Genomic DNA, 17,406 nt, shown 5'->3' on the forward strand with positions numbered 1-17,406 from the left:
AGAAAACCGAATAGGCTAGTCACCAATTTAAAAATGACATGAAATTATATTTTAAAACTTTAAAAAAGGACTGACAAATAAGAAAGCCATCCGGACTCTGAACATTTACAATGCCTTACAACCTCTTTAATATAAATTTCATGCGCCCCTTTTTCGTGTATGTATGTATGCATTTAATGTTTTCAATGTGTTTATGGATCTGTACTTGAATAATAAAGGTTTTTGAAGACAAAAATTTTTTTTTTTTAAAAAGACAGCCTGGTAGAAGCTGATATAGCCTCTGATTCACATTAGATAAGAAACTGATGATGTAGGCTAAACACAAACGATATTTCATGCAACAGTGAAGTTTTCATGTAGTTACTACTGATTTCTGATTTTGAAATGATATCCAAATTTGAAAAATGGGTCATTTTAAACCTTGTTAATATTGATGACAATGTGTTCAAACGGAAAACGAGCCATATTTCATTTAATTTAGCCCTTAAAAGTAGAATGGTGTGTTGTTTCGTTATGGACTTTCATATTAACAGCAAGAATTCAGTCACAACCAAATGTACAAAGGGGCTATTTTGCTTTAACAATTAACAGGTGAACCAGAAGCATACAGGTGAAACTCGAAAAATTAGAATATTGTGCAAAAGTTCATTTATTTCAGTAATTCAACTTAAAAAGGTAAAACTAATTATATAGACTTATTACATGCAAAGTGAGATATTTCAAGCCTGTATTTGTTATCATGTTGATGACTATGGCTTACAGTTTATGAAAACCCTCAGAAAATTTGAATATTGTGAAAAGGTTCAATATTTTAGGCTCAAAGTGTCCCACTCTAATCAGCTAATTAATCCAAAACACCTGCAAAGGGTTCCTGAGTCTTTAAATGGTCTCTCAGTCTGGTTCAGTAGAACTCAGAATCATACGAGATGCTCCTCGGATATTACCTGCACAGTAACACACCTAATCTAAGTATTTCAAAAGGTCGAACACACATACAGATGTCTAGATACAGTAAAATCGCTACGTGATTACCGTTATATCCGAGGGTTGAAGTTGCATTTTAACAGCAGTGCCAAGTTGCTGCTGTGGTTTAACTGAAGCTAACGCAGCCTGAGCTTTCACGTTACAATATAAAAGATGTTGACCGTTGACTTAGCTAGCACGCAAACAGTTCATTTACATGTCTACGAGCATGTTAGCAAACTACACCAAACGACAAATACTGAGGGATATTGATAGAAAGCAGGGGGAACGAGTAGGCTACTTCCATACTTTTTAGCATTGGCTAATTAGCAACCTGCCTGCCATGATCAGATGTAGCTTCCGAGCTAGCTTGATGTAAAGCCCCGCCTTCCCGCAGACTGCAGCGAGATGCTCCTCGGAAGCGGGGCTTGACATCAAGCCCCGCCCACATCCAAGTCAGTCATTTTTTTTCTTTTTTACCTACGTCGTCTCCCCATACAGTCTATGGCTCGAACGGACCAAGACGGTAGCAAACCTCATATCCTCTTGTTTCACATTAGATGACAGAAACTGATGTAAGCTAAACACAAACGACATTTCATGCAACAACAGTGAACTGTAATTGGGCCCGTGTACTTTTTCGTTCATTTGATTTCCGACTTTGAAACGAAAAGAGTGGTTCGGAAATAACGTAAGACTGCTCCGGTGAAAGCCTTGTTTTCATGAGCTTCTGGGGCTAGCTGCTAGCTAGCTCGGAAGCTACATCTGATGGAAGGCAGGTTGCTAATTAGCCAATGCTAAAAAGTATGGAAGTAGCCTACTAGTTTCCCCTGCTTTCTATCAATATTCCTCAGTATTTGTCTTTTGGTGTAGTTTGCTAACATGCTCGTAGACATGTAAATGAACTGTTTGCGTGATAGCTAAGTCAACGGTCAACACCTTTTATATTGTAACGTGAAAGCTCAGGCTGCGTTAGCTTCAGCTAAACCACAGCAGCAACTTGGCACTGCCCCGTTAAAATGCAACTTCAACCCTCGGATATAACGGTAATCACGTAGCGATTTTACTGTATCTAGACATCTGTATGTGTGTTCGACCTTTTGAAATACTTAGATTAGGTGTGTTACTGTGCAGGTAATATCCGAGGAGCATCTCGCATGATTGTGAGTTCTACTGAACCAGACTGAGAGACCATTTAAAGACTCAGGAACCCTTTGCAGGTGTTTTGGATTAATTAGCTGATTAGAGTGGGACACTTTGAGCCTAAAATATTGAACCTTTTCACAATATTCAAATTTTCTGAGGGTTTTCATAAACTGTAAGCCATAGTCATCAAAATGATAACAAATACAGGCTTGAAATATCTCGCTTTGCATGTAATAAGTCTATATAATTAGTTTTACCTTTTAAGTTGAATTACTGAAATAAATGAACTTTTGCACAATATTCTAATTTTTCGAGTTTCACCTGTATGCTTCTGGTTCACCTGTTAATTGTTAAAGCAAAATAGCCCCTTTGTACATTTGGTTGTGACTGAATTCTTGCTGTTAATATGAAAGTCCATAACGAAACAACACACCATTATACTTTTGAGGGCTAAATTAAATGAAATATGGCTCGTTTTCCGTTTGAACACATTGTCATCAATATTAACAAGGTTTAAAATGACCCATTTTTCAAATTTGGATATCATTTCAAAATCAGAAATCAGTAGTAACTACATGAAAACTTCACTGTTGCATGAAATATCGTTTGTTTAGCCTACATCATCAGTTTCTATCTAATGTGAATCAAGAGGCTCTATCAGCTTCGCTACCAGGCTGTCTATTTTTTTTTTTTTTTTGTCTTCAAAAAACTTTATTATTCAAGTACAGATCCATAAACACATTGAAAACATTAAATGCATACATACATACACGAAAAAGGGGCGCATTAAATTTACATTAAAGAGGTTGTAAGGCATTGTAAATGTTCAGAGTCCGGATGGCTTTCTTATTTGTCAGTCCTTTTTTAAGGTTTTAAAATATAATTTCATGTCATTTTTAAATTGGTGACTAGCCTATTCGGTTTTCTTTCAGATCATTTGCATTTATAGATATAAAATTTTCAAATAAAATTAAAAGATTCAAAATAAAAAACATGTCATTTATCCAAATAATTTTCTTCATAGTAAAAAAATTCTACCAGGCTGTCTTGGTCCGTTCGAGCGTATGGGGAATGACGTAAATAAAAAAAAAAAAAAGACTGACTTGGATGTCAAGCCCCGCCTTCCCGCAGACTGCAGCGAGATGTACTTGCATGTGTAAGCACTTTAGATTAGACCATCACTGCTTTATGGTAATGTTGGATTACAGGATTGTTCCCTTAATTTGTCAGGTAGGCTATTGAATTCACTAAATGTGTCAAAACAGACCTTCCTATCTAGGCTACTTATTTTATCTATAAACAATTTCTCAATTGAATTTCTAGAAAATGATCATATCACAATATAAAAAGATTAGCCTAGCTACATGTAGCCTACCATGAAGATTGTGTCCATATTACATTGCCTTTCTTCCTGATGTTTCTCCCTTTTTCCTTCTGAAGACATTTAAACTACTTGGACATTTGAAATGACGGTCAAGTCTCATTATACCGGCGTATAGCCTAATGTAAGAGTTTCACTTCAATACATGGCCAACTGCAATGCTTCACCAGTGCTAGCTAGCTAACACTTGTCATTTATCGGTAGAGGCCTCTAGTTGTAATAAGTGGGGACAAGTTTACTGTCGCGTCACGTCGGGGGTTAATGCTGGTCTCTCCCTGAACACTTGTGTTTAATTTATCTGACCATGTTTTAATTGTAATAGGCCAAAACATAAAACTAGCTATTGTAGAATAATCTGTTTTAAAAAGGCCGGCACTGCATGTCGTACATCATCGTCACTGAGCGTAATCCGGGGTTTTGGCGTCAACACTTATTTATTTATGAGTTTATTCGCTCCGCTATATTTGGCTCCACCCTCTGCATACCAGCCAAAGGGCGGGGGGCGACCTTCTTATATACTGTCTATGGGGGCGACCTACGTCAAGTTAAGCAGCAAGTAACATACCGGAAGCAAGGTGTTTTACTTGTTAAATAAAAGCATAACATCGGTTCACATTCAATATAATTCATGTTAGCGTTTACTGAAGCTGATCAACAACTTGGGTCAACATCACAACATTACTTTCTTTTTTATAATTTTTATAAGCAAGTAAAACACTCTGATTATCATTAATCTCATTATCCATTAGTACAAACAATTTTGGAATTGAATTCAACTTTCAAAAATAGGCATCCCAACCAAAACTCTCCTAAAATCATCTACGTGCTTTTATATGAGTTTTATTAGTATATACTTCAAAAATGCTATCTTATAAAAGTAAGAATTTATGGAAACATGTTTTTCCTCATCATTAGTTGTATTCAGGGTCACCATTGGTAGATATTGTAGGCCTAATAGGCTGCCCCTGATTCCATTATTTTTAGACTCAACATAGTGAAATTTAACAAATTCCAGGTCAATTTCTTTTAGTAAATAATATTAATATATTAGTAAACATGAACAACTCTACCAAATCCGAAAACTAGGATGCTAAAGTTCTAATTGGTGATGTCATCAAGTAAAGTCTGGAAAAAAAAACAGGGGAATGACTATGGGTAAATTTTCTGTTTCAGAACTGAGAACACTACAACAGAATAAGCTCATTTGGGTATAAAAAAGAAAACAAACATTCGGTGAGTCCTCAAAACAGTCTCCGATTTATTGTCTATGGAGCAGCTCTAGACTTGTTGGTCTGGTTTTATTCAGGTAGCTAAGTCTAGATGTTTTAGAGACTTTTGTTTTGAAAACAGTCACCGGAAGCGTAGTCTGGGTTTAGGTTTAGCTTTGACGCACCCGGTGTAGATTAGAAACAAAACCCGGGTAGTTTCACTGCCGCCCGAGTGTCTTCTGTGCAGAACTAGCTAGCTACCGGGTCAGCTGTTGCAGTCAACGTGGGAAACATTACCGGCTGTATTTTTGCGGGTATCCACTCTTCTGACTAACCCAAATTACCGCCTGTTTTCTTAGACCAACATGGAGAACAGAAAACGACCGTTAGGGGAAGTTAACCCTAATGACAGCTTCAAAACGCCGGAGAAGCGAGTGTCAGTGGTCCGGCTGCTGGACTCGGACTACATGCGATGGGGAGTAGAGGAAACATGTCGATACCTGCGAGGAGAAGGTCTCGGAGAATGGGAAGATACATTTAAAGGTTGGTTTTCTGGGCTGCTGGCTTAAATAGATCGTATTTTATCTAGCTAGCTAGTCAGTAGAAAGCTGTTTATAATTGCCGCTAATGTTAACATTATGTCCCTATTTGGGACGACGCTGAAGTTGGCATCCGATTCGGCAGTTAAGATGAAATTTAAGGGGAACTTAAAACTGTCCGATTTACATTGCTAAGTGACTGATCCTCCGTTTTTTGAACCTCTTATTGAATGAGTGTTAGTCATTAAGGTAAATTATTAATTATGTCTAAAACACACTTTTAGATTTGTGAAAGCTTTATTGTCTTTATGAGAACACAATAAAGGGAGATTTTACTGTTTTTTTCCCACATATAGACCACATTAGACCAGGTCTAGATTCAAAACCACAATACCTAGACTGGTGGTCAAATCTGGACTACATTATCCCAGAGAGTCTAAGGAGTGTTAAGAACACATTTTCAGATTTGTGAAAGCTTTATTATATTTGTGAAAATGCAATAAAGGGAGATTTTTACTGTTTTTTTGCATATGCAAAAAATGCAAAAACACTCCTTAGACTCTCTGGGATAATGTAGTCCAGATTTGACCAGTCTAGGTATTGTGGTTTTGAATCTAGACCTGGTCTAATGTGGTCTATATGTGAAAAAAACAGTAAAATCTCCCTTTATTGTGTTCTCATAAAGACAATAAAGCTTTCACAAATCTAAAAGTGTGTTTTAGACATAATTAATAATTTACCTTAATGACTAACACTCATTCAATATAGTAAGAGGTTCAAAAAACGGAGGATCAGTCACTTAGCAATGTAAATCGGACAGTTTTAAATTCCCCTTAAATTTCCCCTTAACTGCCGAATCGGAAGCTGCGAATGGGATGCCAACTTCATGCGTATGTTGTGACATATAAGAAGATAACACAATTATGTTTGCTCTGTTATCCAGCACAAAAAATCACAGGCGTCGGGCTGCGGTATCTCAAGGATGCTGATCTGGAGAAGATTGGCATAAAGTAAGTGTGTCTGAGTTGTGGGATTTGTGAAATTTGCTTAGACCAAAACCAACAATGTTGTCAAAGATAGGTGACCACATGACAATCTTAACTGGGTTGTGTTTGTTTCACACCTCACATTTCTCCTCACTCCTGTTGATCCTTTCATATTCAGGTACCTTGGTGACCGTCTGCAGATCCTACACAGCCTCAGGAAGCTGTGGCAGATAGAAGCAGAGGCAAATAAGGTATCAGCTGTTAGGCCTATCATAATACTACACTTTCGAGGCTAAAGGGATAAGAAAGACCTTAAATAAAGAAGAGGAACTTGTAGAATAAACAACGGAGTTAGTTATCAAGGGTTAGTGCACGAAACCCAGTAGATTGTTCTTTTTTTCATTCTCTGAGCTGTGTTTGTTCTCAGCCTGTCCCTAAAAAAGTGAACGAGAAAAACAGGTTACAATCTGAATAAAAGGTGAAGATCGTGGGCTGCGTAATGAAGACAGACCAGTTCCTTGATCATTATTTCATGGCAACGCCTCAGCAAGGTGGAAGTGTTTCCAGTTTAATGACATTTTAACCTGCTTCAAATCTGCTTATCCTCATTTAAAACAGCCATGTCCTATTCTGCATTTACGCTGTAAAGACCTTTTGTTACCGTTGTTTGTAAAGTGTATTACGATAAATGGTTTTATCCTGGTGTCTTAATTTAAAAATGGCTTCAAACCACCCTGCCAGCCAAATATTAACACACAGACTGGCTATATGTTTTGATTATGAATGGTGAAGTAAGTCTCCTAGCTGTCTGTTGTCTTGTCTTCGGCCAGGTGTTTAATGATTCCATCCACGGGCACGTGGAGTTGCATCCTCTTCTCATCAAAATCATCGACACACCTCAGTTCCAGAGACTACGAAACCTCAAGCAGCTTGGAGGGACCTACTTTGTTTTTCCTGGAGCCTCCCACAACCGCTTTGAACACTGCATTGGGTATGTCCTCAGTTAGACACGGTGTTTATTAGGACCAAAGTGACAAACAGAAGTATATTAAAAGGTTGCTGACTAATACAAAATACACTGTTTTGTCACATTAATCATTCAATCGGGACTTATGTTTAAAAGTTGCCTACGCTGTATGTTTTTTAACGCTATAGTTGCACAACTTTAGTATGGCATCCAGCGGGCCAGGCCGTACAAGAGCGACCGCCACGATGTGTTGATGGCAATAGTATATAGCAATGTTTTCTACAAGGTGTGGCAAAAAAGTTAAATCGATAAATTATATGATTATGTTGTAGGGTACATTCCACATACAAAAATGTTCAATATTTCTGTTCGAATGAACTCATTGCAAAGATTTCTTGAGAGCAGTAACCAATGAAGAGGTCTGTAACGCTTGGAAGTTGTATTACCAAATGTTACATAAAGTCTGAGTCCAACATTTATCTATTTATATGGTTATTTATTTGAACTTTCATTGTATATCTGAGTTGTTTTGTTGTGTGCTGGTACAGGGTGGGTCACTTGGCAGGGCGACTTGTACAAGCTCTGAACGATAGGCAGCCAGAACTCTTCATCTCTCGCAGAGACATCCTTTGTGTGCAGATCGCTGGGCTCTGCCATGACCTGGGTGAGTGCTCTGCAGGTTCTCACAGGTTTCCCGTTTTAACCTAAGTCACAGCTACTGGGTGTGGGCATGAGTACGTATGGAAGTGAAACTTTATTTATTATCTTCTATTTCCAGATCCGAATAGGACACAAGTAGCTTAGTGCAAAGTTGACACAGCGAAATCGATAACTTTTTTATAACCCCCCCCTTTTCCAGGACATGGGCCATTTTCCCATATGTTTGACGGGAAGTTCATCCCCAAAGCACGTCCGGGAATTTCCTGGAAGGTAAGGCACAATGTGATTTTAATTTCTCTTGTCCTTTGCCATATGCAGTGAGTGTCAAACAAAACAATAAGCCAAAATTAGAATTAGTTCCTGTACTGGCATTAGTTTCTTTCCCTCGAGGTATTTGTTGCAAAGGCAGATTATGTAAATCCACTTTTTTTTCTCAGTTGGAAAGTGCGGACAATCTGAGAAAGTCTCTTCTAGTCTTCTGACTGCTTAATGACTAATTTATGTGTTGTTGGCATGTTCTGTTTTGCAGAGGTATAAACCGGTGTTATGATTCATCAGAAAGTTATTTGGCAATCAAGGAGATGCAAAGAAACACCCTTTGATTCACCACAACAACATACTAGCCCAGGCGTGCATGTCAGCTGAACTGAATAACCATAAAGAATAATTGTTTAAAAGGGCATCTCAGTTCAGTTTGTTTGGCCACACATCTCAAAACTGACTATCCCAGTGCCCTAAAAATAAGGAAGTGACTGCTTTAGCAAGATATTTTAAAAAAAAAAAATACATAAATGGGAACAAGCGGAAAAGTCAGACGGGCAGACAATAACTACCAGATGTCAAAAGGGCTGGCTATTTTTGAAAAGTAACTGGAAAAGGCCTTGAGGTCTCTCTTAGTCACCCACTTTAGAGATTGGTAAATCTTGAATGTTTTTATCTTCTATATAATGTAGTCCACTGCAACCTAAGCTTGGTTGGATTTGCATCAAATCATCAATGAGTCCAATAGGTATAAGCTGTTAGTATTGCTGGAACGATCTACCTATTAGTCAGTAATCCTCTTATCACATAACTCTGAAATAGGTGTAAAAATATCAATATAAACTCCCTTATTGGCACCATCTATAAGGACACAGTTTGCCATCCTTTCCTTCTCCCTTTAAATTGGTAATTCATTCATAGTTTTATAAAGGCCCTGACACACCAACCCGATGTGGGTCGGTGTCTTCCGTGCCGTCGTCCGTCGGAGTGGCCGTCATCCTTCATTTTGCCCGATTTGACATGTTGAATCGGAGGGCGGGCAGTCGGACTCAATTGCCAATTTCATTGGTGGAGTGCTAGCCCGGAAATGACGAGCGGGATGAGCCTGACGAACGCCTCTCAAAATCTGACAAAAATCTTTTAAACTGACCTTTGTCGACCTGAAATGAAGACAGATTCAGCAACCGCATGGCCTATTTCTCGCTTAAAATGTTTTCAGAAACACGTTTCAGTGAACTATTTTCGTAAAATACAAGATAGTAATCCGAACGAGCAGCCATTATTGTCGGCTGGAGAAGCCAGACCCACGTGACGTGTTCGTCATTTCTGGTTTTAATTTTTTGGGGCGACAATACAGATTAGCGCCGCCTGCAGTTATGGAGACGTATTACGTCTCGCTCAAGCGCAGAACGTACGCTCAAGTCGGCGTCACTTCGGTGTGTTCCAAGGCACTTTTTGGACCTCGGGGAGCCGACTGATCAATCCAATTGCCTTTTCTGCCGACGGTCGGCCATCGGGTTGGTGTGTCAGGGCCTTATTTCCTGCTCTACAAGATGGTGTGAAGTTACAGCATTAAGCAGCATCTCATTTTACAGAGGCTTTTTATAGGCACTTATGTCATTTGACTTGTACGACAGTTGAGGGTTAAGATAGTGATTGCACTGTTCAGAATGATAATCACTCACAAGAACAACAAGGCACACAGTCGTTGTATAAGTTATGACGACAGACCAGCTGTCCAGCGAACGTGAGTTAAGATAAGGATTCACATTCATATCCTATCATGTGTAGGCTGAGATAAGCTCTTTCTATTTGAGTAATGAGTCATTGAGCTTTCACTTTCAAATTGGGACCATGCACACTCCCATATTAATATGCCAGTCTGTATACGTTGCAGCATGAGAAAGCCTCTCTCGACATGTTTGATTACCTGGTAAAAGACAATGGCCTGAAGCCGGTGATGGAGCAGCACGGCCTGGTGCTACCCGAGGATCTGGAGTTTATTAAAGAACAGATTGCTGGACCACCGGACACTAATGCATCTCAAGGCCAGAAGGTAGCCGCCAGTTCTGCCTGTGTGACATAACTCTGCTGTGTGTTGTCCATTTGTTGTTTTTATATACTTATATGTGTATGTATTTATGTTTACACCTATTCACTTGTAAGTAATAGTTATGTATTAATGTTTGTTTATCTTTTAGCTTTGTTGTCCTTGGTTTTAGCTGTATGTCTGTGTGTATCTTCCTGCACATTTGTTCTTAGCAGTGTGTAAAAACATTGAAAGCCACTGGAAACCAGAGTCAAATTCATTGTATGCTTAAACATACCTGGACAATAAAGCTGATTCTGATGTTGCTATTAAGCATTATTACACCAGAAGGTGTGCTTTTCCGCCATTATTAGCACGTGATGCGGCCAAGCGCCAAGGTCCGTAAGCATCACTGAAGGGACAATAATGACAGTAAAGCTCCCCCTCTCCTGTAATATTGCCATAATGATTACTGACAAAATAAAAGGGATAAATGTCATTACACTCCGATGTAAAGAAACCTAGTTTACTACTCCAGCAAGTAGGCTGACCCAAACTACCTAGCACAGAGATGATTTCTAGTCTGTGTTGAGTCAGCCAGACAACTTGAGCTAACATTAAGGCTTTGTAGAGATTGTTGGATTTCTGAATAAATACCACACATATAAACACAAAACTGCCTTGCTAACTTCATCCTGTTGTAACTAAGATATCTGCTCCATAGACGCATTTAGCTACTATGCACACGAACTTCACATGTAAAGTTAGACTATTTTTAAGCTGTGCCGTGTCACTGAATCACTGGCACAGCTAAAGTGAGCCAAACATTTTTAAATAACGGTTAACTCCAGCGGTAAGACTAAATCTTTTAATCCGATGAATCACTTTATTTAAATTTGTTAGACAGCTTCTGCAAATGCAGTGGTTAGGTTCAAGTTCCTGCACATTCTAAATGTCTAGTTGACCAATCAGATTGCCTGTATAATTGTCTGTCATCTCTGCAGTGGCCATATAAAGGCCGTCCAGAAGACAAGTCCTTCCTCTATGAAATTGTGGCCAACAGAAGAAATGGCATTGATGTGGACAAGTGGGACTACTTTGCCAGGTGGGGCTTATTGATCTGTTAGTTTGTTTGATAATAATTTCCCAAATCATACATTGAATATTCATTCATGTTTCTGTTTAGTTTAACTACCTATCTTTATCACACATTTCTTCACTCTGTCTCTTCTCAGGGACTGCTACCACCTGGGCATCCAGAACAACTTTGACTATCGCCGCTTCCTAAAGTTTGCCAGGGTGTGTGAGGTGGACGGGCAGAAGCACATCTGCACTAGAGACAAGGTGCTGACTTTGTTATATCTGCTCTTTGAACAGCTTTTAAAAACAACAATCCATTTAGATGATTAGTTGTGGCTAAAAATGCACATCCTTCTTTTAACAGGAGGTGGGTAATCTGTATGACATGTTCCATACAAGGAACTGTCTCCACAGAAGAGCCTACCAGCACAAAGTGGGCAACATCATAGAAACTATGTGAGTAGCTAAACGCTCTAATGTAGCTGGTTTTCTTTGCTTAACAATTCACTCTATTGTGCGGTATGCATAAACGTGATCATTTGTTGGGTATGATCATCCAGGATTGCAGAGGCCTTTTTAAAGGCAGACAAGCACATACAGATTGAAGGCTCAGAAGGGAAGATGTTCACTCTCTCCACAGCCATAGATGACATGGAGGCCTACACCAAGCTGACAGGTCTGTAAAAGCCACTGTGTGCTGTGAGCTTGTGTTTTAACATTAAGACAGAGGGAGAATTGGGCAGGATACACTGAATAGCACTAAAAACATGCTGGATTGTTCGAACTTGCACTGTCATTACAACAGCACTACTTATACTTTCATACAGTTGTTGTTTCCAAGTTAAGTTAAGTGATTACTTAAAAAAAAAACACGTCACACAACTCCAGTACACCATACTTTATTCACTAAACGTTTTCGGGCCTTCTTTCCTTCATCAGAGTATTATCTGTATGTAGAAGAAAAAGAAAAAACTCTCACTCAGTGGCCATATTGAAAGCTCTTTCTAATGTTTTGCTCACCTCATTTACAAACATGAGGGGGATAGACATAGTGGAGACATTAGTACAACAACACCACTAATAAGACTTATAAGAGATCTTTTTATTGACTCTTTACACCATCTCAGCAGTGATGTAGACTCTCTGTTCGACTTACTTGCACCTCACTACGTGCCGGCATTTGTAATTGCCCACTCATTCTGCACTTTATGTAGCATATTGTATTCTGTGTTCTTGTACTGTATTGAATGTGAAACTATTTGTTGTCTTGCACGCCTATGCTTTTCTTGGCCAGGTCGCCGTTGCAAATGAGAACTTGTTCTCAACGGCTTGGTTAAATAAAGGTTAAATAAAAAATAAAAAAAATAAACAAATAGTTGAATTAACACCTTTCGGAAAGTTAACTAAAACTATAACATATATGCTTCATAGATCAAGAATATGTGGAGGAGCTATTGAACTGGAGTAGATTGTATAGGTGTACCTAATAATACAGTTGTTTTTTGTTTTTTTATTATTATGCTGGAGATTACCATAGATGCTATTGTAAGTATACAAAACATTATCTTCTTTTTAAAGCACTTGACTTATCTTAGTGGATAGAGAAATTTAAATTACCATAAATACAAAACATAAACATAACCAATAACTTTTGAAATGATTCTTTAGCATATACACATCTCTTCTTAACCAAGGCTTAAACAAGGCAAAAAGGTTGAATCTCTTTTTTTTTTCAGTAGAAAGCAGCAACCTTTTTTAACATCATTTGCAAAGTCAGTTTACTCAGGAGGACTTTCCAGAATCAAAGCACATTTTTGAGTTTAGTTCATCTTCCTCTCAAATATTAATTATTCTCCCTCTATTGTTTACTGGCTTGAAACTGTGGCTACATGTGCCCAGCTGTGGTGGATCCTCCTCAAGTTGGCAGTGAGCACAGCCTAATCTGGAAACCGCTCAATGAAGGACAATGTTGGACCTTGGTAATTTAGTTTGCTTCATCTGACCTGTTGCCTACTCATTTTCTGTTTTTTCCTGTAGATCATATTTTTGAGCAAATACTCCACTCCTCCTCCTCGGAGTTGGCTGAGTCGAGGCAGATTCTACGCAACATCATCTGTCGACGCCTCTATAAGTGTCTGGGCCAAACCCAGGCAGACAAACCCATGAGTTTCACCCAGGTGTGTGTGTTGTCTTTGTATTAGGGGTGCAAGATATATCGACTCAATATCGTTATCGCAATATCACGTTGCGCAATATTATATGTGAAAGTGTCGCAATATGTTGTTTATTTTGTGGAGCGTTGCGTCCCGTCCGTTGGCTGTGTGGCTTAGTTGTGTTTGATTTAGAGCCCGCTTGAAACACTATAATCATCATTTCATTGGCCAGTTACCGTGCCACTTGCACATGTTAGTGTACGTCAGCGCACGGGTCCACTACGTGACAAACCCTATGGAGCGTACCACGTGTGTGCATATTTTGACAGAGTGACAGTGTAAGTGAAGAAATAGATAGACAACGGCACGAATCAGAGGTGAAAGAAAAGTTGTGTCCTGTTCTCTTTATTTATTTATTTTATACTATCCAACCAGTAAAACATGTCCTGTTCTGTAGACATGGTCCTTATTTATTTCTTCATGTTGTACCAGTCCAATATGATGAATTGTTAGAAAACTTGTTTACTTTGTTATGAAGCTATTTTGATGCGTTTTCCAGTAACTTTTGTAATTTTACATGTGTTTAAAAATATTGAAATTAATATTGATATCGCAATATTCATAATCAATATCGCAATATCACATTTTGTCAATATCGTGCAACCCTACTTTGTATGGCTGTAATGGAATAGACATATGCTTGTCATAACATCCATCCTCAGCAAATAATTATTTTAGTGGTAACTACAGTAGTCTTTCCCATTTTTATATGCAACTGTTGTAAGAATGGCTGAGCTGGGTGTTTTTACAGCAGTACTCATAATTTTTTAGGCTAAAGGCTGATTGGTTGATCAGTTGAAAATATTCTCTCCAGGAGCTAGTTGTTGTTTTGTGCAGTTTGTTTTCAGTGTGCAGTTGTTAGCTGGTCTTGCAATGTATTCTGAGATGCTTTTGAGTTGTCATGTAGGGCTGCAGCTGGATTTATCTATCATATCTATGATTTATCGTTTTATTAATTAGTTCATTATCAAGTCTAAAACTGTCAGAATATGGTGAAACATGCATTCTCCCAAAGCCTGAGGTGATGTCTTCAAATTGCTTGTTCTGTCCAATCAAAGCGCGATGATATTCAAGTCACTATGATAAAAACCGCGAGAAGCATCACATTATTACTTTTGAGAAGCTGGAACCAGTCTGTCGACCGTTAAATCAACTGATCATTTCAGACCCATTGTTTGTTTTGATGGAGGTAATGAACTTTCTCATAAATGAAAAGAAACTTGTTTGTGTCAACAAAAATACTGGAGATTTTGATTGGATTTTAGAAAAATATTTAGAAAAATTACTCATCACGTTGTTGGATATATTTTATGTATTTGCTGTCATTGATACAACACTATAATAGAAATCCAAGGCTCAAATCTTATATAATGGGCCTGCTAAGATAAAATAAGTAACATCTTATCCACTTATTGCTCTTTCTTCTCTATAAGGAGACGATTCGCAGCTGGGAAGCAGATCTGGCTCGATCCATTCCTCAGAACAGCGCCCAAGATGTCCGTCTGCAGCCAGAGGACTTTGTAGTTAATGTAAGTTTTTAAATCTAACACAGTCAATTTGCTCTTAGCTCCAATATTTATTTAAATGTATTATGAATTTTAGCTTAATTGTAACCTAATGCCTAAACCTTTGCGGCTTACTGCACATGTTGATCTTAACCCCTCCCCCTTCTCTTTTAGGTCATTTTTATGGACTACGGGATGAAGGAAAAGAACCCCATCAACAATGTCCGTTTCTACTGTAAGAATGACCTAACCACAGCCATCCAGATTCGGAAGAACCAGGTCAGAACTGAAGGACTGCAGAATTTAAATCTTAATCTGTCTTTGCATGTTCTCTATGAGCATTTTCTTCCTAATGTGTAGATTATGTTTGTCACTGCATCTGCCTCAAATGTATGCCTCAAAATAAACTTTGTGCTGTCATTCTTGTCAGGTGTCTAAACTCCTCCCAGATCAGTTTGCTGAGCAGCTGATCAGGGTCTACTGCAAGAAGACTGATGACAGGAGTCTGGAGGCTGCCAAGAAGCACTTTGTCCAGTGGTGCATGAACATGAACTTCTCAAAGCCTCAGGTATTATTTATCTGCATTGACAATAATCATATGCAGTGACAATGGTAGTTGTTGAACATGGGATGGGCACTTTGCCTCAACCCCTAACTGGAGGATTTTTTTACAATGGACAAACAATAGTGAATGTAGAGCATGAGTAGCACTGCTGAGCAGTGTAATGTGCAGGTCCCTGTATTCTTGGTATCTTGTGTCCTATCAGATGCACTCAATAATGCACATGTAGGCCAAGAGCACATTGGTGATATGACTAGACTGTAGAGGGGGCAGTAACAGTTGGTGGACAGTGGTGATTTTAAAAATGTTTTTCAAAACACTGGAATTATTTTATTTGGTAGGAAATACATTCAGCATGTTTTGTTAGGCCTTGAATATAAAAAATGTAAAGAACTCCACAGGGAACCTTTTTCATTTACAAGTAGTGTTGGATAGTAATAAGTATTATTACAGAGCTAAAATCCAAATATCATTAGTGTGGTTTTTAGTACTGTAACATAAGTGCTCCTACTCAGATTAGAGGGGGGGGACACACAAACAAATTTGTCACTAGAAAAATGCTGCAATTTGTACCAAATGACAAAGAAAGAAAGCCAAACATATTTTAATTAAGCTATGTGAGTTGAAGGAAGGCTGGCCTAGATTGAAATGCTTTTATATTTCCATATCTGAGCACAGTAAATCAGTGTCCATGTGAGTTTAGCATTTAGAGGGTAGATTGAGTTGTGAAGGAAGAATTATGTTAGTTATGATCGCTTGCTGAGTTGGGATTAGGAGTACAAGCAATGTAGTGCCCTGCCTTAGTAATGATGACTTCTTTTTGTCTTGTTCTTTTTGTTGACAACAGGATGGAGACATAATAGCACCTGAGCTGACTCCTCTAAAAGCCAGCTGGTCTAACAACAATGAGGGCGAGGATGGCGAAGGGGGTAGCCTCAGGGAAGGAAACTGTGCTAGTGTCAATGGTAAAAAAAAAGCCAAAATGCAGCTTTCATTTTAAGAGGAAGAGAGCAAATACCCCTCTGTTACACATTTGGTAAAACGAGACAGTGTTAAGTGAAAATTCTATTTTTCTACAAGGTGAGTGTGTTGGTGAGCAGAGCAAAATTCAAAATAATGAACCAAAAGAAATTATTTTAAAGTTTCACAACAAATAGATTAATTGTGGCTTATTCAGGGTCTGTACTCAGGGTTTTTACACACATCCCTCTTGAGTACTATACACATTTGTTTTAGTTTGATAATTATTAATCAGGTTTTTATTTGACTTCCTTTTGTGTGAGTGTTACATTTTAAGTTGATTTATTGTTTTCATACTATGCGCTATCAAATAGCCTACTATCATGTATTTGTGTTATGAACAATAAATCATGGTCAGTTAACATGTTTTACTCTGAACATGTGTACAGTATATTTCAGGGCAGTGTGTTTTTACAGCTTACACACATACTGTACACTCTGAGCATTTGTTTTTACCTTACCTTAGACCTTTACTTTGAATGTATTTATTTTTCAGAGGTGTTTTCTGGTTGAGTGTGTTGTGAAGTGCGTTAGAGCTTTATTTATTGTTCTTACAGTAAGTAGCTCAGCTTGCCCATTGGGTTTTTCTTTTCAAATGACACATCTGTGCAACATTTTAAATGGAATTGTGGATACCATTTAAAATGTTTTCCTCTTGTCAAAATGTGATCTCATCCAACTTACCACATATCTGGTTGTTTTATTTTGCTGATTGTGTACAAAAGAATAATATTTTTGAAAGAATGAAGGGAAACTTACTAAGGGTTTTGGGAAGATCCTGTAAATAGTATTCTTATTGAAAGGGGTTGAAAACTGTTTGAAAATAAAACTCTCTCGTCCTGATGTAAGTAAACTTAATTAACACCAGAGGTCATCATGCTCTCAG

At 38.2% G+C, this 17,406-nt stretch overlaps 1 protein-coding gene across 1 annotated transcript; it reads left to right on the forward strand.

Moving 5' to 3' along the window:
• Nucleotides 1-5,063: 5,063 nt before the first annotated feature.
• samhd1 (SAM domain and HD domain 1) lies at nt 5,064-17,363 on the forward strand. Its single transcript, XM_031316464.1, has 16 exons — nt 5,064-5,241; nt 6,181-6,247; nt 6,402-6,474; nt 7,054-7,214; nt 7,739-7,854; nt 8,050-8,120; nt 10,009-10,167; nt 11,145-11,245; nt 11,376-11,484; nt 11,585-11,676; nt 11,781-11,896; nt 13,258-13,397; nt 14,867-14,962; nt 15,113-15,217; nt 15,369-15,506; nt 16,348-17,363. Exons 1-16 carry the CDS (start codon nt 5,064-5,066, stop codon nt 16,498-16,500), a joined length of 1,875 nt encoding a protein of 624 aa, XP_031172324.1. The 3' UTR covers nt 16,501-17,363.
• The last annotated feature ends 43 nt before the right edge of the window (nt 17,364-17,406 follow it).

This window comes from Sander lucioperca, chromosome 12 (genome assembly GCF_008315115.2).
Source record: "Sander lucioperca isolate FBNREF2018 chromosome 12, SLUC_FBN_1.2, whole genome shotgun sequence".
NCBI lineage: Eukaryota > Metazoa > Chordata > Actinopteri > Perciformes > Percidae > Sander > Sander lucioperca.